This window comes from Ahaetulla prasina, chromosome 2, assembly GCF_028640845.1.
Source record: "Ahaetulla prasina isolate Xishuangbanna chromosome 2, ASM2864084v1, whole genome shotgun sequence".
NCBI lineage: Eukaryota > Metazoa > Chordata > Lepidosauria > Squamata > Colubridae > Ahaetulla > Ahaetulla prasina.
In genome coordinates, this window is record NC_080540.1 from 72,556,617 (window position 1) to 72,578,187 (window position 21,571).

The 21,571-nt window shown below is 34.6% G+C and overlaps 1 protein-coding gene across 16 annotated transcripts in view; it reads left to right on the forward strand.

Moving 5' to 3' along the window:
* PBRM1 (polybromo 1) overlaps positions 1-21,571 on the forward strand; it is a 60,092-nt gene that overhangs the window by 9,848 nt on the left and 28,673 nt on the right. For 8 of the 16 annotated variants that reach the window (XM_058172646.1, XM_058172647.1, XM_058172638.1 and 5 more), the window contains 14 exons: positions 731-828; positions 1,911-2,058; positions 2,917-3,060; positions 3,241-3,357; positions 7,595-7,663; positions 8,196-8,294; positions 8,719-8,834; positions 10,099-10,194; positions 14,793-14,884; positions 15,121-15,337; positions 15,973-16,114; positions 16,569-16,666; positions 18,672-18,948; positions 20,171-20,276. In XM_058172646.1, the coding sequence (XP_058028629.1) occupies positions 731-828; positions 1,911-2,058; positions 2,917-3,060; positions 3,241-3,357; positions 7,595-7,663; positions 8,196-8,294; positions 8,719-8,834; positions 10,099-10,194; positions 14,793-14,884; positions 15,121-15,337; positions 15,973-16,114; positions 16,569-16,666; positions 18,672-18,948; positions 20,171-20,276 (1,819 nt within the window). Of the gene's footprint in view, positions 1-730; positions 829-1,910; positions 2,059-2,916; positions 3,061-3,240; positions 3,358-7,594; positions 7,664-8,195; positions 8,295-8,718; positions 8,835-10,098; positions 10,195-14,792; positions 14,896-15,120; positions 15,338-15,972; positions 16,115-16,568; positions 16,667-18,671; positions 18,949-20,170; positions 20,277-21,571 lie in introns of those variants that run through there. The other 8 variants (XM_058172642.1, XM_058172648.1, XM_058172649.1 and 5 more) reach the window with 2 other exon arrangements.

Sequence of the window (21,571 nt, forward strand, 5' to 3'; positions counted from 1 at the left end):
TTTTCCCCAGCCTATCCTCAAATTAATAAAACAGGACTTATTTGTTTAGTTTAGTTTGGTTTGGTTGATCTTGGCTGTTATAACTGCTTATTTTGTGCACAGACTTCACATTTGAAACCAGTAGCTTGTTGATGGTTTAAGGAAGCCTATCAAACACAGCTTTGTTAATGAAATTGCTAAGGATGATTTAAGACTACTTCAGATACGAATTGGGAAGTGATAAAAAAAAAGGTTGTAAAGTCATGTTTCACCATGGTCACAACTCTGTTATTAGCTCATTGATGGTTCCTCCTTTTCCAACTGACCAAACTGACCAAATTAAGAAATCCTAAGTTTCTTAGAGGTCATAACATATGGTTCCATTTATAACAAAAATATCTGAAATACACACACACACACACACATACATACACACACACAGACCACTTCCTTAAATTTACAAGATAAATTTTGATCAGTAGAAGATGTCATAAAAACCATCATATTTTCTTTAAGTGTATTTTTTCTGAAAGAAAATATTAATGTATCCCATCTTTCCTATGGCTTCAGTATTTTATGAAATTTTACATGGCATTGTCCTTCGTTCTTGCTGGCTCATCTCTAAAAAGGAAAAATGCTACTTTGATTTTGAAACACGAAATGTTTTGAACCTTAGAAGTATAGTGTTATACAGATACTCAATATCACAGCAAATGTATTTTTATTTTTTTCTGTTGCCCTGCTATTTTAGATTGCTGTTTGCCATGAATTATACAACACAATCAGAGATTACAAAGATGAACAAGGAAGGCTTTTATGTGAACTGTTCATTAGGGCCCCCAAAAGACGGTAAGCTTGAGAAGTTAATTGATAAGTAATCCAATGTGTGTATTTTAGTGTTTTAGTATTTATGAAGAGTATGTAAAACAATTTGCTATAAAGTGTTTTAAGTGCAAAACTTTGTGAAATGTCTAGCTGCAACTGCAGAATTGCTGTTTAGAGCATCAAGGAGGCTATTTGAAGCATTTTAGAAGTGTTTCAAACTTCAACCAACTTGTTTTGTACTTAGTGCAGGATGTTTGAGGGAGTTCGATGCTCAAAATGGTTCAAAAGAAGATGTTAGATGTACTCTTAGTATTTATGTTTTTATTTGTAACTGGATGATCAAGTTACTTAAATTCATAAATAGAAGGAACTGTTTTGGTTGTTACATTTCAACAGAAGTAAGGGTTATAAATACAATAATACATGAAGATACATTAGGAATAAAAATACTAATGACAGAGCCCTCTTTTCATATTTCATTCCTCTTATGAGAATTCAGGAAAGCCTTGCAGGAGGCTTCTGCAAGTTTTAGGAAGGAATTGAGATGCAGGACATTTTCCTTGGTATCTTTACAACCAGCCCTTATACTTAATGATCATCGCAGCATGCCAACAATCACATGATTGAGAATTGGGCACTTGGCAACTGGCAGATATTTTCAACCATCAGCCTCCTGTGGTCACATAATTGCCATATGCATCCTTCACAGCCAGTTTTCAGCAAGCAAAGTCAGTGGAGAAACCAGCTATAAAATTGGAAGTCACGGTCATATGATGACTTAGGAAAGACTTATTTAGCAACTGCGGCAGAAATAAGGTGGTAAGATGGTTAATAATATTAACTGTAAACATATTTACTTAACTGTGTCGCTTAGCGGTGAAGTTGCACTCCCAGTTGTTAAATGAGCAATTCCTATAATATAGCTCAGGGAACAGTGCTGATGTCAGAAATCCATTATTTTGTTATTATGCTGATATAACTGTTGATATAATTGACAAAACTATTCTAGCTTTTGAGTAGAATAATCTAGAGTATATATTTTAACACCTGTTGAGAGGCACATTGAATTTTATGTTAATTGAATTTTCAATATGTTATTACAACAGAAATCAGCCAGATTACTATGAAGTAGTTTCCCAGCCTATTGATTTAATGAAGATCCAACAAAAGTTAAAAATGGAGGAATATGATGATGTGAACGTCTTAACTGCTGACTTCCAACTGCTGTTTAATAATGCAAAATCCTATTATAAGGTGATAGTGCTTTGTTTTGAAAATCATGGGTTAAAGGGGTCGCAGCACTATAAAGGTTGAGAACCACTGTTCTAGGAGCAATGCTTGCTCCTAGAAGCATTGCTCCTAGAAGCACGAAGCTGAAAACACCAGCCTGAAGATGACGAATGAGACTTCGTCGAAACGTCGCCAAGACACCTCCAATTTTACGCAGGAGAAAACCCGAATAACCAAAGACCTACATACAAACATCCGTGAAAACCTCAGAAAATATATATATATATATATGTATATGTATATGTATATGTATATGAAAATGGGATGCAGTGGCTAAGACGCTGAGCTTGTCGATCAAAAGGTCGGCAGTTCAGCGGTTCGAATCCCTAGTGCCGCGTAATGGGGTGAACTCCTGTTACTTGTCCCAGCTTCTGCCAACCTAGCAGTTCAAAAGCACATAAAAAATGCAAGTAGAAAAATAGGGACCACCTTTGGTGGGTAGGTATCAGTGTTCCATGCGCCTTTGACATTTAGTCATGTTGGCCGTATGACCACAGAGGTGTCTTCAGACAGCGCTGGCTCTTCAGCTTTGAAATGGAGATGAGTACCGCCCCCTAGAGTCAGGAATGACTAGCACATATGTGCGAGGGGAACCTTTACATATATATATATATATATATATATATATATATATATCTTATTAAAAATGATTAGATGTGAAATATTTTAGCGACAAACACCTACTTAGATTAGGGAGCCATTGAGAGATGAAGCAAGTGCCCCCACTCTGGATCCAAACCATCTTTCCTATTTTAATTAAAAGTATCCTTGTTTACATATTGATTTAAAAACAAAGAATATTGTTTTGATTCTGTTACACAGCCAGATTCTCCTGAATATAAGGCTGCCTGCAAATTGTGGGATTTATATCTACGGACAAAAAATGAATTTGTTCAGAAGGGAGAGGCTGACGACGATGAAGATGAGGATGAAGGCCATGACAATCAAGGGACTATTTCTGAAATAGTAAGCATAAAATTTGCTACTTGCCGATAAGTATAACTGATTAAGTATAATACCCATTGTAATTGTATTGGCCTGTGGCCAAGATAAAGTATGCATAACTGAATTAGTCACTATTTTTATTATTTACATTTACTCCTACTCCATTATGCAAATTGCCTTACAGGAGTATATTTGTATCAGTCTTCTCCAGGTTATTTAAAAGAAATTCTTGAACAACTTCTTGAAGCAGTAGTTGTAGCTACAAATCCATCAGGCCACCTTATTAGTGAACTTTTTCAGAAGCTTCCCTCTAAAGTGGTGAGTAACAATAAATAATAATGATGATGATGCTACACTTTATTGAAACAATTTCAGTACAAGGCTATTAGAAGTAAAATTTGAACATAAGCATAAAAAGCACAGCTTGAATTGAGACAGAAAATAGGCAAACCATTCCATGGCGGGTGAGGGGACTCTGCAAACACCATTTTCCTGTTGCATGTTTTCTTTCTTTTTTTCATTTTTTACATTTCTTAGTTTTATGAAATTTTATAAGCATATGGATAAAAAACAACATAAAATAATCAAGAGAAGATAAAAATAATAAAAAGAATAAGGATGGAAATGCAAAGAGTATAAAGAAAAAGAAAGGAAAATGAAAATATATTCAAAGAATGACTTCCAACTTCTTCTTCCAAATAAATAAGATCACTTTTGAGTCTTAGTTTAAAACTATGCTGTAATATAATGTCCATTTTAACTTAGCCACCATCATTGCCAGTTCTGTCATCTTTATTAATCATTTCTTCATTGTAGGTAACATAGGATCTTTCCAACGCAGGGTGTATAAAAGTCGTGCTGCTGTTATTTAAAACGCCATGTGATTTTTCCAAAATTTTATCCATAAACCCTAACAAAAAGTTTCTGAACTGAATTGTAGATAAATTTTCAAGATTTTTTTGAATTACATTATGAATTTCATCCAATATTGTTTAGCTCTTTTGCAAGACAGCAAAAGATGATATAAGAGTTTTACACTTCCAGCAACTATATGGAAATCCTTTATACATTTTAGCCAATTTGTCTGCGGATAAGTATATCTATTTATAATTGTATAAAAGTTGTCTTTCACATTACAACATAACATACATTTCAGTTCCTTTATCCACAAGTTTTCCCCCTGATTAATTGGTATATTGAAAATTTTTTGCTCAACTTATCATGCAGTTTTTAACTAATTCATCTTCTATTCCCGATTTTAACAAAAGTGTATGTATTTTAGCAATAAGGTATTCATCATTTGTACACAGTTCCATTTCAAAACTAGCTTTATCATTTTCAAAACCATACAATTTCTTGTCAGCTTTAAATCTCTCTGTGAGTTGCAAATACAAAAACCATTGACAGTTGAAACTTTTTAATGTCAGTTCAGCTCTAGATTTTAATTTGATATCATCTGTACTGAATTCCAATAAATCTGCATATCATAACAATTTTTACCCATTTCCTTTCTATAATACATTTCAAGGGGGGAAAGCCATAAAGGTATTGGCATACTATCATTTTATATTTGTTCTAAGTTCTCAAAGTGGCTTGCCTAATAAAGTGGTTTCTGAAATCAATACCCTGTTTCCTCCAAAATAAGACACCCCTGATAATAAGCCCAATCAGGCTTTTGAGTGCATGGCAATAAGGCCAAGAGCTTATTTCAGGGTCTTATTTTCGGGGAAACACGGTATTAACTTTAATTTTATCATAGCATAGGTATGCATACCATGCAAATCACGGCCTTTTGGATCTATTAACTTTGTACCTCTTAACATCACCTAAGCAGGGCAAGAAGCTGCAAAGGACAATTGAAATCTGGCTGGCTTAAATTTTCCCTCTCTTTAGCATCACACAAGATCTTATGTTTAACTCTTCAGGTTTTTTTCTCTTCCTGTTGCATGGTTTCTTGACCTCTGTTTATCTTGGTTTATCTGAGTTAGCTAAGTGGAATTGATTAGGTGAATCTTTAGAATGTTAAAAGCTCTCAGGCAGTAGTTTGCCCACTTCTAAGCAAGCTCACCTTGGATCCAACAAAATGGAATACAGCTGTCTGAACTTGCCTGATACCTTAATAGCTTTTGATCATTCTCACATGGTAGAAGCATTGTAAATAGAGAGAGAGAGAGAGAGAGAGAGAGAGAGTGAGAGTACTATATGAGTGTACATTTTCATCCCATCAGTTATAAACAACAGAACATAGGCAAGAAAAACCAAATGCACAGATATAGGAATAGGGGGTGCCTGGGACAATAATAACAACTGTGAGAGGGATCTAAGAGTCCTAATAGATCACCACTGACCCAGCAGTGTGCTGTGGCTGCCAAAAAAGCTAATGCAGTCTTAGATTGTATCAACAGAGCGATAGTTTCAAGATCACATGAAATGATAGTACTGCTTTTTACTTCATTCGTGAGATCACACTTGGAATACTATGTCCAGTTCTGGTCACCATGATAGAAAAAAAAAATGTTGAGATCATAGAAAGGGTTAGAGAAGAGCAACCAAGATGATAAGGGGTCTGTACGCTATACCATATAATGAACAGTTGAGGGAACTAGATATGTCTAGTCTAATAGAAAGAACGACTGGAGAGATACGATAGCAGTCTTTCAGTGCTTGAGGGTCTGTCACAGAGAAGAGGGAGTCAACTTATTCTCTAAAGCATCTGAGGGCAGGACAGGAAGTAAAGATAAGAAACCTATCGAGGAGAAATCCAACCTAGAACCAAGGACAATTTTTTTGACAGTTAGAGCAATTAATCCGTGGAACGACTTATCCACGGAAGTTGTGGGTGCTCCATCACTGGAGGTTTGCAAGAAGAGTTTGAATAACCATTTGTGCAGAATGGTCTAGGATCCCCTGGTTGAACAGGGTGTTGGACTAGAAGACCCCCAAGGTCTGTTCCATATTCTGTGTTCTATATTCATGTGCTCTAAACTATTCCAAGTCACTATTTTGTTCATAAGGAAACAAAAGGAAAATGATCAGTTGCTTTGTTCTTTGCTTCTTCTGAATGAAATAATATGGAACATTAGAAGCAGTGTACATCCTAGTCCAATGTATGGATGAAGTGGTGATATGAATGAGACCCAATAGAATCATAAGGTTGGACGGGACCTTGGAAATCTGATCCAATCTAATTGAATTCTGAGAAGATAGAGGCTTCATTGGCAGAGTAATTCTGGAGTATGGGAATTAAGGAGCTTGCTGTTCTGAACAAGTACAGTAGTTTCTATTCATGGTTTTTTTTATTAGGGACTTACTGGAAAAATATTATTGCAGAATTTTAAGTATGCATGGCAATATTTTAGACTACTTGTTAATAATAACAATTGGACTGCTATATATATTCACAATAGGATGCTAACCAAATTTAAGCAGGAACGATCCCCTTACATTCAAAATATTGTACAGTAAGGCGAGCTAAACTACTTGTTTTTGGGGAAGACAGGAATTGCTTAGAAGAAATGAAAATGATCCAAATAGATCACAGATGTCCACATGTAGTATAAAATATTAAGTGTCAATTAGCAGCTGAGAAAAAAGGGGAAGGGGGGTTATTTATCCTGTTTGGTTTGTTTGTATTTCATTCTAGTATAAGATCCATTTTATTAATCTGTATCTGTAATATATATGTATCATTTACCTTTTTTCACTTTTGTTTTAGCTTTTTTTTATTTGATTTTTTTAAAATAGCTGGACTGAAGCAGTCCTCAGATAATACCATAGATAGATGATTGATTGATAGATTGATAGATAGATAGATAGATAGATGATAGATAGATAGATAGATAGATAGATAGATAGATAGATAGATAGATAGATAGATAGATAGATAGATAGATAGATAGATGGATAGATGGATAGATGGATAGATGGATAGATAGATAGATAGATAGATAGATAGATAGATAGATAGATAGATAGATAGATAGATAGATAGATAGATGATAGAATAACAATAACAAAGTAGAAACTTGCAGTTTTATAGAGCTAGTTATAGAGCTAGCCCTAATTTGCTGTACATATTAGGGTTCTCTGAGCTTCCAAAAGTCAATATTAGGCAGTGCCTTTCCCAGCAAGCAATTAATTGCCATCTCCTAGGAAACCTCCAATCACCAACCCACCCTCCAGTTTCAAATCTTACACAGACTATAAAGTCTGCATGGCAAGGGGGCCTTCTGAATCGTACTAAGGAAGCCTTCCTTTGAATACAGGGCAAAATGTCTGTAGAAAACCTGATTGGTATTTTGATAGTGATCTTCCAAAGCCTGGAGAACTTGACTGCTAAGTTTATATAGTGGTAACTGATAAACAAACAATGTATGTGATCAAAAAGCATAGTCATAAGACCAGTGGCGGAAAATATCACTGTACAAAGATTGTGTATGTCACTGATACTAACTGGTGAAGTTCAGATAGAAAAGCTGTACAGGACGTAAAATAGTTAATTGATCAATGGTACATTTCACATGGCATCACTTGGATTTCTTTTTTGAACTTTCAGCAATATCCTGATTATTATGCAATAATTAAAGAGCCCATAGATTTGAAGACCATCGCTCAGCGGATACAGGTGCAGTATAAATTTGGCTGTATTGCCTTGAACATAGTGAATATCCAGAAGGTGAAACAGTTTTGAAAATAAATGTTTGGAGTAATGAAATTTAAAGCAACATGCTTGTTTTTAGGTTGTAGCTTTCTTAGATTAATTATAACTTTTAATGTATTGAGTTTTAAAATTATACTTATAAATAATGGAAATGTTTAATCTGTCGGTATGGATTAACCTACTGACCTGTTGTAAAAATTTACAAAACATTGGACAAAATTAGCTTAGAGATTGTTTCCTACCATTATTTTCTTGTTTTCTGAAAGAACTTATTTAGAGACATTTTTCTTAAAATGTTTATTTTTGTTCTTTTTATTTATATGGTAAAAATTACTTTTATATAGTGTGCTTTTGTTTCTAATTATATATTACCATAATGTCTGTATAGATTATGTAAATGACAGGAAAATTCTGAAGTTCAAAAAGCAAAGTTTTAAATCATACTTATTAAATATGAAAACAAACTTTCAATTTTTTAATCTGCTTTTATTTGTAGAATGGAAGCTATAAAAGCATTCATGCAATGACCAAGGATATAGATCTATTAGTTAAAAATGCCAAAACTTATAATGAACCAGGATCTCAAGTATTCAAGGTTGGTTAAAAGAGTTATTTGGTTAATGTAGAAAACAAGACAAATGTTTGATTCCAGTCACAAGTTCTTAAATACATTTCTACACACTGTATGGATTAAATAAAATTAAAAATTAAAAAACCTTATTTTAAAATGTACATAAATATGATTATGGCTTTCACATAACATTTTTTACCAATACCAACTTTAATAGAGTCCATGCCACTTACAGTATTACATGCTAATGACAAGGTTAATATTTAGGAATGTTTTGGCCACAAGCTGAATCAAAGCCCAGTTTTAGTCCAAATTTGTTTGTTATTTTGATTTTTAATAAGATATATGGATATAGTGGAAACAAGATAACTTACTGCATCAGTCTATCCTTGCAGAATATTCTTTTTTAGACTTCATTTAAAGATTCCTTTTTTACTTCCTTTAACAGGATGCAAATGCAATAAAGAAAATATTTAATATGAAAAAGGCAGAAATTGAGCATTCAGAACTAACTAAATCAAGTCTCCGAGTCAGGTATTGTAAGCAGAATAGAAATATAGAAAGGTATTGATATTTTCTTTTTTAGTTAAAATTTTAGCTTTTATGTGTTAAATGTTAAAATTATCTGTAGCACTAAATTGTGGAGAAATAGTGAAGTTTTTAAAAATGTATATTAAAGAATATGTCACAGTATTATGATCTGATGCAAGATCTGATTTAAGATTATATTAAGCAGACATGACACCACATGCTTCTTAATTTGATGGATTTAATTTGCAGTTCAAGGATAGTGAAGATCTGTGTTACTATTTCTTAGTTTTGATTTTTTTTTAAAAAAAAATTAGGAATCCTGGAATATTAAATCCCCCTATTATTAGGGCTATGCATAGCATTCAAACGAAGTGTATTTGCAATGTATAGGACCAGCACATTGCAGAAGCCTGTCAGACAATATGGATGTTTTATTAATTTACTTCTGCTCTCATATGTTGCAATGCATCTCTTTCAACAGACACATTCTTAATCTGTCTGTCCACTTTTCATAGGTTTAAACTTTCTTAGTGAATTTATGTCTAGATTTTCCCATAAATTCTATATCTATATACTGGCTGGGTAATTCTGGGAATTGAAGTTCATCCATCGTAATGTATGATTGAACTAAGATTGAGAAATACTGATTTATATAGTCCAAGTTGAGTTATTAAATTACATTATAAATGAGATCAGCAAAAAAAAAAAAGATGCGAAGTTTTAGAATTTAGTATTCCTTCCTAATTTTTGAACAGATTTGAATACATGAAAAATTGTTCACTAGTTTTTTTTCTTTATGTTTTATGAACTGTGAAATAGCAGGCTTTAGTTATTTCTGTATTGCATAATTTGTTTTAAAATTGATCTCATCAAATTGATCTTTTGTCTTTAAAAGTTAGTACAATGCAGCTCAGTGTTAATTAAGTCTTAATATATACTTAATATATTTTACTTAATATGTAATTGGATATACATTTTCTCTGGAGTTAAAATAACATAGTACTTAAAACTGAGACTACTGTTTTTCCATGCATACTTGACCCTGAAATCAACTGGATTTACTTCCAATAGATGGAATAATTTAACTTTAAAAATTAGCCCTATTATTATGCCTAAAATATGTTGATTTTATAAACTTTAGTAATATTCAACCATATACTTATCTGTTTAGTGCAATGGTAATCTTTTGTAGTTTTCAAAACTTATGTAAAAGAGCTGAAACTTAATTGTGTATTATCTTGGCTTTTTGGTGGATTTCGTCTTTTCACTGTCTGTGCCTTATTTTTTCTCCATAAAGGACTGCAAATCTGACTGCTTCTAAACTAACAAGTCCTTCCTCACAGAGTAAAGGCAGTGTTGTTGATGAAAGAAATTCTGCTAATAAATATTACCGGTGAGTCCTTAGTATCTAGATATAGTTCAGTCAGTTAATCTTTTCAGCAGGTTGGTTTACCCCTTAAATATTGTTAGCTTTATATGTATGTAGCAAAAAGTAAGCATTTATTTTAAAAACCCAGAAGTATGGCCTCATTTGGTAACTTCCATCATTATAAATATTTATGGTTTTAATAGACATGTATTACGTTGCTTCATTATCAAAGTTAAAATTGCTAGTTAGGAGCTTCCTAGAGTTTAATATAAGGTGGGTGGCTATATAAATGTGTTAAATAATAGATGGATGCATGGTTCATGTATTGTAGGCCTCAGTTTCCTTTAAATATTCTGAATGAGCTCAGTATCAAGCTACCCACAAGGGAAGGTGAATCTGTACCGGTTTTTAGTCGTGTAGCTTCAGAACTCCCAATTGCTCCAATTATTATTTGTTTGCTTATTTGTTTTTTCCCTGGTAAATGACTGGATTTTAAAATTATAATTGAAAAGCCAATAATGCTCTCTTCGGATTGCTTTGAGAAGTTGTCTTTTCTTTAATTACTATCATCTGTATGCTTTGGAACTTTCCTGACAGCTGCCAGGGATGAGGAGCATGTGCAATAATCACCTATTGGCTGTGTCATATTTAATCAAATTTAAACATGAAATGTTTCCCTGCAAGGGATTGGTATAGTTGTGTTTTCTGAATTTGAACAAGCCAAGCTTGATACTGACTCACTCAGTGCGAAGAGCCAGTATTGGAGAAATTAGGGGTCTGTAGTGCTTCAGTCAGATTAATTGTCTTGCTAGCCAGCTCACTGAACCCAAAAGATAAAAGGATGATGGATTACCTGTTTAGTTTGAAATCAGAGTTGCTATGTTCCATCAGTTAGCAGATTAACCAAATGAACATTGTTAAATTTATTATAGACACTTTAATATAATACATTGTAGGTGGCAGAAAGGATGTTTAAAAAAAACCACTTTCATATTAGGAAGGGATTAATGCTTCTCTTAGGATGACATTTATAACATTTATAACCTAAAATACCATACGCAGTTCCTTAAAAATAATGTACCTTCTATGATTTAATAAATACCTAGATTTTTTAATATTGTAGAGCATTACATCAATCATGAAGAACCTCATAGATTTTGCTCTGTGCCTTCCTTATCAGCTTAAAAATGGTTCTCCATAGATGTAGTTCTTTATTGCTGAAAACCTGATTCAGTTTAAATGAATAAGAATGTAATAGGTCTGCCTTTTACTTGTTAGTTCTAAACAGCAGCAATCATTTTGTCTGTTGCACTTTCCATGAAAATTAAAATACAGTAGATACAGTATTTATAAAAGAACTCATAAAACATAAAATATAAAATTTAATTATTTTAACCATTGCTTAAAATAAAGCACAATGTGCAGTATTTGAAAACATCAGGGTTATGATTTTAGTTAGAGTTAACAAACTGAAATTCCATAATGTGAGAAACAATACAGTATTGCCACATAGATGCTAACATGACTCTCCTACAATGTAAACCAGGTATATTATCCAGGCTCTCCTTTCCTTTTCCTCATTGTTAAAGAAGAAGGGAATGTTTATCTAAATATAATGCATTTACTTTCTCAGTAGAATTCCCTTTCAGTGCCCCTTTTTAACTACCTCAGTTGAAAGTACACATTTCTCTCAAAGACCAAGGAAAAATATTCATGTCTACGTATCCATCAGGAAGCAATCTGTCAACTTTTTTCTTCTTTTGTACCTCTCTAGGAAGAAAAGAATTGACCTACACTATATCTATGTTGAAATATTGAGCTTGCTTTGGACTAAGTAGCATGTAATATCAAACATACTCATTTTCTTTTAAGGTAGTGTAGCAATAGTGCTTAAGAATACTGTCCCAAAAGCTATTGTATTATTTTCTCATCTGGCTTCCAAATCTGGCAGAAAAGGAACCTTACATAAAATAGAGTCTTGGACTTTAAGAGAGCTAATTTCAATAAACTTAGAGAGATCTTGAGAAGGATTCAATGGATGAGAATCCTCAGGGGGAAAACAACTCAAGAAGCTTGGGAAATTTTGAAAAGTGAGATTATAAAAGCACAGTCTAACACAATACCAATGAAGAAGAAAAATAGTAGATCACAAAAGAAACCAGCATGGATGCATAAAGAACTATCTGACAAATTGAAAGACAAAAAGGACAAATATAAAAAGTGGAAAGAGGGGCAAATAACTAAGGCAGAATATCAGCAAATAGCCCGAGCCTGTAAAGATGAAGTGAGGAAAGCTAAGGCTCACAATGAACAAAGGCTAGCGACAAAAGTAAAAAATAATAAAAAGCTTCTTCCAACATGTTAAAAACAAGAAAAAGTCAAGGAAACAATTGGCCCATTGCTGGGAGAAAGTGGCAAGAAGATGACAAGCAACAGGAGAAAGCAGATCTACTTAACTCATATTTTGCATCTGTCTTTACACAAAAGGAAAAACAATCCAACCTATCAAAAACAGCACTACAAAAACAGATTAGAAACACAAGTTAAAATAGGGAAGAAAATGGTAAGTGAACACCTGTCTACCCTAGACGAGTTCAAATCACCAGGACCGGATGGATTACACCCCAAGGTTCTGAAGGAACTGGCAGACGTGATCTCAGAACCACTGAACTATATCTTTCAAAGAACCTGGAGCACAGGGAGCTGCCAGAGGACTGGAAAAGAGCTGATGTAGTTCCCATCTTCAAAAAGGAAAAAACAGATCCAGGAAACTACAGACCTATCAGTCTGACCTCAATACCGGGAAGATTCTGGAAAAGATAATCAAGCAACGAATCACGAACACCTAGAAGCAAACAAAGTAATAACCAAAAGCCAACATGGGTTTGTCAAAAACAGATCATGCCAGACTAATCTTATCGCATTCTTTGACAAAATGACAAAATTAGTAGACCAGAGGAATGCTGTTGATATAATTTACTTGGACTTCAGTAAAGCATTTGATAAAGTAGACCATAACCTACTACTAGATAAAGTAGAAAAATGTGGGTTAGACAGCACCACCACCAGATGGATTCGTAACTGGCTGACCAACCGCACTCAACGTGTAGTCCTCAACGGAACTGTATGCAGTGGAGTACCCCAAGGCTCTGTTTTAGGCCCAGTACTCTTCAACATCTTCATCAATGACTTGGACGAGGGGATAGATGGGGAACTCATCAAATTTTCAGATGACACCAAGCTGGCAGGAATAGCCAACACTCCAGAAGATAGGCTCAAATTACAGAAAGATCTTGACAAACTTGAACATTGGGCGCTATCTAACAAAATGAAATTCAACAGTGAAAAAGTAAGGTTCTACATTTAGGCCAAAAACAAAATGCACCAGTACCGTATATGTGGTACCTTGCTCAATAGTAGTACCTGTGAGAGGGATCTTGGAGTCCTAGTGGATAACCATCTAGATATGAGCCAGCAGTGTGCAGCAGCTGTTAAAAAGCCAACACAGTTCTGGGCTGCATAAACAGAGGATAGAATCAAGATCACGTGAAGTGCTAGTACCACTTTATAATGCCTTGGTAAGGCCACACTTGGAATATTGCATCCAGTTTTGGTCGCCACGATGTAAAAAAGATGTTGAGACTCTAGAAAGAGTGCAGAGAAGAGCAACAAAGATGATTAGGGACTGGAGCATAAACCATATGAAGGACGGTTGCAGGAACTGGGTATGTCTAGTTTAACAAAAAGAAGGACTAGGGGAGACATGATAGCAGTGTTCCAATATCTCAGGGGCTGCCACAGAGAAATGGGAGTTGGGCTGTTCTCCAGAGCACCTGAGGGTAGAACAAGAAGCAATGGGTGGAAACTGATCAAGGAAAGAAGCAACTTAGAACTAAGGAGAAATTTCCTGACAGTTAGAACAATTAATCAGTGGAACGACTTGCCTGCAGAAGTTGTGAATGCTCCAACACTGGAAATTTTTAAGAAAATGTTGGATAACCATCTGACTGAGATGGTGTAGGGTTTCCTGCCTGGGCAGGGGGTTGGACTAGAAGGCCTCCAAGGTCCCTTCCAACTCTGATGTTATGTTATGTTATGTTAAAATGAAAATGTCTTCATTTTTTACTTATAAAAGTTGCCACGTGTCAGGCCCCAAACCAAGGAAGACACATGGTGATTCTTCCAATCTAAATTCTCTATTGTTTCACATGCATAGATATAATCTTGCCAGATTGAGTACTCTACTATCTGCATCCACAATATACTTCATAAACTATTAGGGAGGGGCTGTGTTCACCCTCTTTGTCTCACACATAATATCTTGAGTGAATTGCCACTTATTCCTCTGAAATGCATCCCCTTCCTCCTGGGAATCCACCATTTTACAGTATGTTAAACTTGCAAGAGACTTCTTCTGGAAGAGGCAAGAGGCTTGCATTAGCCCAGCATAGAGATTCTGTGTTTATAATCAAAAATAAACTTTCATAGCAAGAGCTAACCTTCAGTTCCACCTGTATTTGCTATACTGTGCCAGTATTGCTACTATTTTAAAAGTAGATGCATATATTCCCATCATAAGGGATTTTTCATTTATTACCTGTCTTTCCTTTAAAAATTCACAGTAACAAAAGAGCTGTCCAAGGCGATCGTTTATCAGCAATAACCATGACACTGCAATATGGATCTGAAAGTGATGAAGATGCTGTTTTAGCTGGTAGGAATTGAAGAAGCATTGTTCATATCTGCTAAGAAATTTGTATTCCATTTGTTTTTCTTTAATATTAGAATTTTGTTTAAAAATATGAGATATATACTCAAACATTGTCATTTTATGCATCAAAATTATTAAATCCAACTCAAACTTTAGCTCTCTTTAGTCAACTTAGAACGTATGAACAGGGAAAGGAGAAAAATACAGTAACGGCATATGTTTCTGTTTGTCATTCCTAGCTGCTGCCCGTTATGAAGAAGGAGAATCTGAAGCTGAAAGTATTGCTTCATTTATGGATACAGCCAGTCCTCTCTATCAACTTTATGACACAGTTAGAAACTGCCGAAACAACCAGGGTCAACTTATATCGGAACCTTTTTTTCATTTGCCCTCAAAGAAAAAATATCCTGATTATTATCAACAAATCAAAATGCCTATTTCATTGCAGCAGATCAGGTAAAATGGTATTCTGCATTTTTATATATTTTAAATTTGTTGCTTTAACAACTGAAAGGAAAAAAAATTCTTTTATATACTAAGATACTATGCCATTACCATAAATACCAAAATAATTTTATTTATTTTTTTGTTTGTTTGATTTTTAAACCATCCAACAATGAAGACCCTAGGTCCGTGATGGCGAACCTATGGCACGCGTGCCAGAGGTGGCACACAGCGCCCTGTCTGTGGGCACGTGAGCCGTCGCCCCAGCTCAGTTCTGCCATGCATGTGCACGCGCCTCCCACCAGCCAACTAGTCTTTGGGTCTGTGCTGCGCATGTGCGGGGGGTCGGGTGCATTCAGGGGGCAATGCACACGTGTGGGGGGTGGGGCGCATGCGCAGGGGGAGCAAACCCATGCGCAGGGGTGTGTGCACATTGCATTTTGGGAGTTCAGGCATGTGCATGCACATTCATGCATGCACGCTTTGAGCACTCGGTCCGGAGTTAGGTTAGCCATCACTGTCTTAAACCCTCAAGTAGAAATTAAATGTGAGATTGGGTGAAAAACATTTTGCACTTTAAAGTACCAAATTCTGCTTTACAAAAAAGTATTTTTTGCAGCTGTGATAAAAGATTGTCTTTTCTACAGAACAAAACTGAAAAATCACGAATACGAAACTCTCGACCATTTGGAATGCGATTTAAACTTGATGTTTGAAAATGCAAAGCGTTATAATGTTCCAAACTCAGCCATTTATAAGAGAGTTTTGAAAATGCAACAGGTTATGCAGGTAAAATTCGCACTGTTTCTGGAGCTTATATTCAAAGGAGTTAGTATTTGGTTCATTCATTATCTAAACTAGCAGAAACTATTGTCTTTAAAAATCTTTTTTCTCTATTTAGTAGTGGAAATGTTCCCAATTTTTAACTAATCATCTTACACACTTTCTCAAAGAAAGGACTTTTAGTGGTCCTATGCTGGTTAATGCTAATAAATCATTATGTGATGGTATTTTTAAGCATAAAGTTTTTACTTAATTAATTGTTCTAGAATGGTTTATTTAGGTAGGACCAATTTAATGTTTTCCCATTATACAAATGAACTAGACATGCTTTACTTGAAACTTTTCCTCAATGCATGAAACTGATATATTTATCCTTGCAGAATGAATGTAGCTGTTTAATATTCATGCATTTTAGCATATTCAATGATGTGAATTGGATCTATGATTGGTTACATTTCAGGCAAAGAAGAAAGAGCTAGCTAGAAGAGATGAAATTGAGGATGGAGATAGTATGATATCTTCTGCCACATCAGATGCTGGGAGTTCAAAAAGAAAAAGGTATTTGCTACTAGTATATATGTCTGTGTTTGGGACAACAGTAGTTTGCTTTAACACTCAATTATTCTCACCAAGTATCTCATCAATAATATCTTTAAGACAAAAAGTACATAGGCTAATTATCTGCTATATCAGGTTGAAATTTTGTACAATCTTTACTTTTAAACACAATACATAATTCTGAGAAGTGTAATTTATAGAACTATGCAAAGTATTAGAAAGAGATCCTCAGTTTAAAAAAAGTGACACAAATCACTTTTCTTAGAAACACTAAAATAATTACGTCCTTTAAAAATCTGCCACAATTGCTTCAGGAGCTAAACCTGCATAATTGTAGGTGTACATCTTTGCTACATAAGTATTGCCTGTACAAATAAAACACACAGAGATAAACAAAAACAGCTTTCAAAGCAGCCATGAAAATCTTACAAAGAATTGTACTTACTTAACTTTAAGTTGATGTATGTGGCAACTAATCTCACAAATGTGACTGTTGGTGGCTAACAACACATTAAAACAGTTTTTAAAAAATTGTCAAGAATGAAGAAAACCCAGTAATGGTCACTGAGGACAAACCTAAACAAAACAATTAACTTAAGAGCTTTCAGCTGGCCATCTCACCCCAAGAACCCCAGGCATTGCACATCCAGGCCCTCCATGCTTTACAAAAGGCCAGCAGGGTCAGAACAGTCTAATCTTAGGAAGTTTAGCAAGTGGTGCGATTGGTTCCATAAGAGGGGGTGGTGTTGCAAATAACCATGTCCCATGCAATGGTGGTGTCAGCCCTGGAATCCATCTGACAGGTGGAACTTCTAGGGAACAACTATCTTGAATGCCACTGGAAAGTACACTGGGGTCCATTGTAGCTTGTGGAGCAGAAGTATAAAATGGGAGTACCGAGGTGTGCCTATAATTGCCCATGCTGTTTCAGTTTCCAGATGGCCTTCATGGGCAACTCTATGTAGAATGCATTACAATGAATCCATTTAGGAGATGATTATGGATGAGTGATTATGAGCAGAGAGCCTCCCATTTCAAGAAGGGGTGCAATTGGCAGATAAAATGAAGTTGTTCTAACCATGGCTGCCACCTGCTCTCGGGATAGAAGCTATGAATCCAGAAGGAAAATTGTCTGGGTTCTGTTTGTGTATTCTTGAGAACTGTTTCATCATCCTTGTTTAGATGTAATCCTGTTCAGTCGTAAATTTAAAATATTAGATCTTCACTGCTAATATGCTTCAGGCTTCTTAAAAGTCTGAGTTTAATTTCAGGTAATTAGAAAGTAAAATATTATATTTTTAGAGTGTAAGATGCATCTTTTTCCCCCAAAAAAGAGGGTGAAAATCTGGGTGTGTCTTATACTCTGAATGTAGCCCTGCCTAGCCTCTCAAATGGAGGTTTCAGAGGCTGAAAAAAGCCTCTGAAAAAAAGCTTCAGAAAAAAGCCCCTGAAATGGAGGTTTCAGAGGCTGAAAAAGCAAGGTGCAGAGCTCACAACCAACGAACCTGTTGCTAAAATTCACCTCTGGGAACAGCTGATTGGGGGTATTCTGGAAGGCTGATCCACCCGCCAGTCAGCTTTTTTCTTATTTTCCTCCCCAAAAACTAAGGTGCGTCTTATACTCTGGTGCATCTTATAGTCTGAAAAATACGGTAAATACCAGAAAGAATATTTCCCAGAAAGAAGGTAATGCAAGTAAACCTGCTTCTCTAAAAATTGACTATGAAAATTTAATCAACTATGTCAAGAAAGTCACACATATAAAATTTCAGTAGAGGTTACTAAGCTTTTAAGTATCTGGTCCTTTCTTTTTTCCATTACACCTTTTTACTTTGCAACATCCAATCTGGGTCACTCCTTTTTACTTTATTTATTCATTTATTCATGAATACATACTCTAGATAATATATAATCTAATAAATAGATTTTCACTGAAGAAAACAGCAAATGATTCTGGTTACATGGACCAAGATTAAAGTAGTCTTTTTCTCTTTAAACTGAACAGTAAGAAGAATATAAAGAAACAGCGAATGAAAATCTTATACAATGTTGTTCTTGAAGCCCGAGAACCTGGAACAGGCCGAAGGCTGTGTGAGCTGTTTATGGTGAAACCTTCGAAAAAAGACTATCCAGATTATTACAAAATTATTTTGGAGCCAATGGACTTAAAAATAATAGAATATAATATCCGTAGTGACAAATATGCTGGAGAGGAAGCTATGATAGAAGATATGAGGTTAATGTTTCGAAATGCGAGGCATTATAATGAAGAAGGCTCACAGGTATATCTGAAGGAAAGATATTTTAAAAGTTATCCACATTTCCCTTAGCTTACTCTGTAAATTACCATAAATAAAACCTATTTTGGAATTTTATTATATGAATTTCACAGTATTTTTAATACTGGTGTAGGCTCCTTGTGTAGGTTTTGTTCGAAACTGCTTATATATGTTTTAAACATCTTAACCATGAGGTGTTTTTTGTGTGTGGGGGGGGGGTTGGTTTTTTTTTGGGCAAAGGATAGGATACAAATGGTTGCAGTTACTAGGATTGTTTAGTTCTTTAGAAATAATTCTCAGCGTATTGCATCAGATTACTGTTTGGAGTCAAATTATTGATTGACAATAATCTGTAAAACAGTTTATCATGCTGATACTGAAATAATAGATTACAGTGGAACCTTGGTACTCTTCGTTAATTGGTTCTGGGAGATGCAATGAGTACCAAAAACAATGGGTACCAAACAAATTTTTCCCATAAGGAATAGTGTAGTCACAAGACAGCCAACACTAACAAGTTCTAGTTTTGTGTGGTGAGAACCAAACCAATGGTGAGTACCGCGTCAAAATGCAGTTTCAAAGCAGTTGAGTAACACTATACCAACCAGGCTCCTTGCTACTAGCAATTTTACCTGCATTAACTTTTTAATGCTACCGTTCTTTAAATGGCAGATTAATAACAGATTCGATGGATTGATTAGCTTTTCTTCTCATTGGTCCTGAATTATTCAGCTTTACAGTACTGGCATTGGGTATTTTAACAAAAGGATTAAAAACAAGTTCCTATCTACTTTTTTACATTATATGTAACTTTGTAATACTTTCTTTAGGATATGAAATAACCAGTATTGTGAACATGGAACATAAGATTCTGATAAATAAGATTTTGGAGTGAGCCTCTAAATCTCACTTAAGAAAAGGCCTTTCACATTATACATACTTATTCTAGAAAGATGCTTTTAGATTTACATTTAGGGGATAAAGTGGACCTACCTGCTGCCAAATTCTTAGTACAATTTAAGGAATAATACTTTAACCCTTAAATATATTATAAATATTTATTAATCAGCCTCCTGGCCATTACCATTCATGCTATTAATGGATATGTACACCAGTGCTAGCTAAAACACCAGACTCATATGGTTAAAAAGCATATTTACATATAAAATTGTTGCTTTATACATTTTGATTATGAATTAATTTTATTTAATTTTTTTGATGATAGGTTTACAATGATGCTCATATTTTGGAGAAAATTCTCAAAGAAAAAAGAAAAGAATTGGGACCTCTGCTTGAAGATGATGAGATTGCTTCCCCTAAATTAAAGTTAAGTAAGTAATGCTGGTGAATTTTTATTTGAATAGGTAATGTTTACACTGGATAGAAAGCTTGTTGAATAATTAAAATAGGTTATTTGAAATACAAACTGAATATACTCTTAAATGTTTGCTTACTTTTTAAATATAATCGAGAAAGATGCATAAACAAAAATCAATGAGTAATAACATCTATTAGCAACAGCAATAGCACTTAGACTTACATACCACTTCATAGTGCTTTATAGCCCTCTCTAAATGGTTTACAGAGTCAGCATATTGTCTCCAACAATCTGGGTCCTCATTTTACCGACCTTGGAAGAATGGAAGGCTGAGGCAATCTTGAGCCAGTCAGAATTGAACTCCTGGCAGTGAGCAGTAAGTCAGCCTGCAATACTGCATTCTAACCATTGCACCACTGTGGCTCTTGAATAAATGAGTGTTATTACTCATTTATTTTTGTTATTTATAAATCTTTCTCAATTATATTGAATTTTTGCTTGCTAATCTTTTGCTTGTTTATAAATCTTTCTCAACTATAGCAAATCTTTTGCTTGCTAAGAGAGATAATTCACAGTATTAGGTTCCTAATAATTTGATCCAAATATAATACTATATGTATTAAATGCATATGCTAGATTTCTGGGACATAGGACATTCTAACAGTTAATGTTAGATTAAGACAATGGTGGACAATAATCCAGCCTTCTAAGATTTCAGATAAATGATATCTTCCAGAGACCCAACTGCTCCCATTCTCATCCTTGAAAACTTGCAAAATGCCCTAAAATGAGGCAAGACTTTAAGGCATTTTTGAGATTTTAGGGGAATACATTATAAGTTATATTTATAAAGAAGTAATTATTATTACATCTGTGCTTTGTTTTAAGTTTGTAGAATCATACTTGGCTTTAATAGCATTTACTGTAAATCTTTAATACTGAACATGGCTTTAGTTAGTAATATAAATTGTTAATGATTCTGAGTTAAATATTAGTACTGCATTTTATACTTAGTGGTTAGTGCCATGACCCAGAAGTTTCTAATGTTTATGAAATGGGACTCATACATAGATATTAATAGTAGATAATAACATCCCTGTTAAGAAAATACAGTTAGGGTCACTCCCTAGTTTACATGAGTGGAGAGCCGATATGTATGTGAGTAAATATAATTTTCCAAAAATTGTTAGATATCCAAAAAATTGGCACAAGTTGATAGCTATAATTCTGTAACCAATTTTTTTCTTGTGGACATTGTAGCAACAATGAATTTTGCCACGCGTGCTAGTCGGGTTTGAGTCCTGGAGG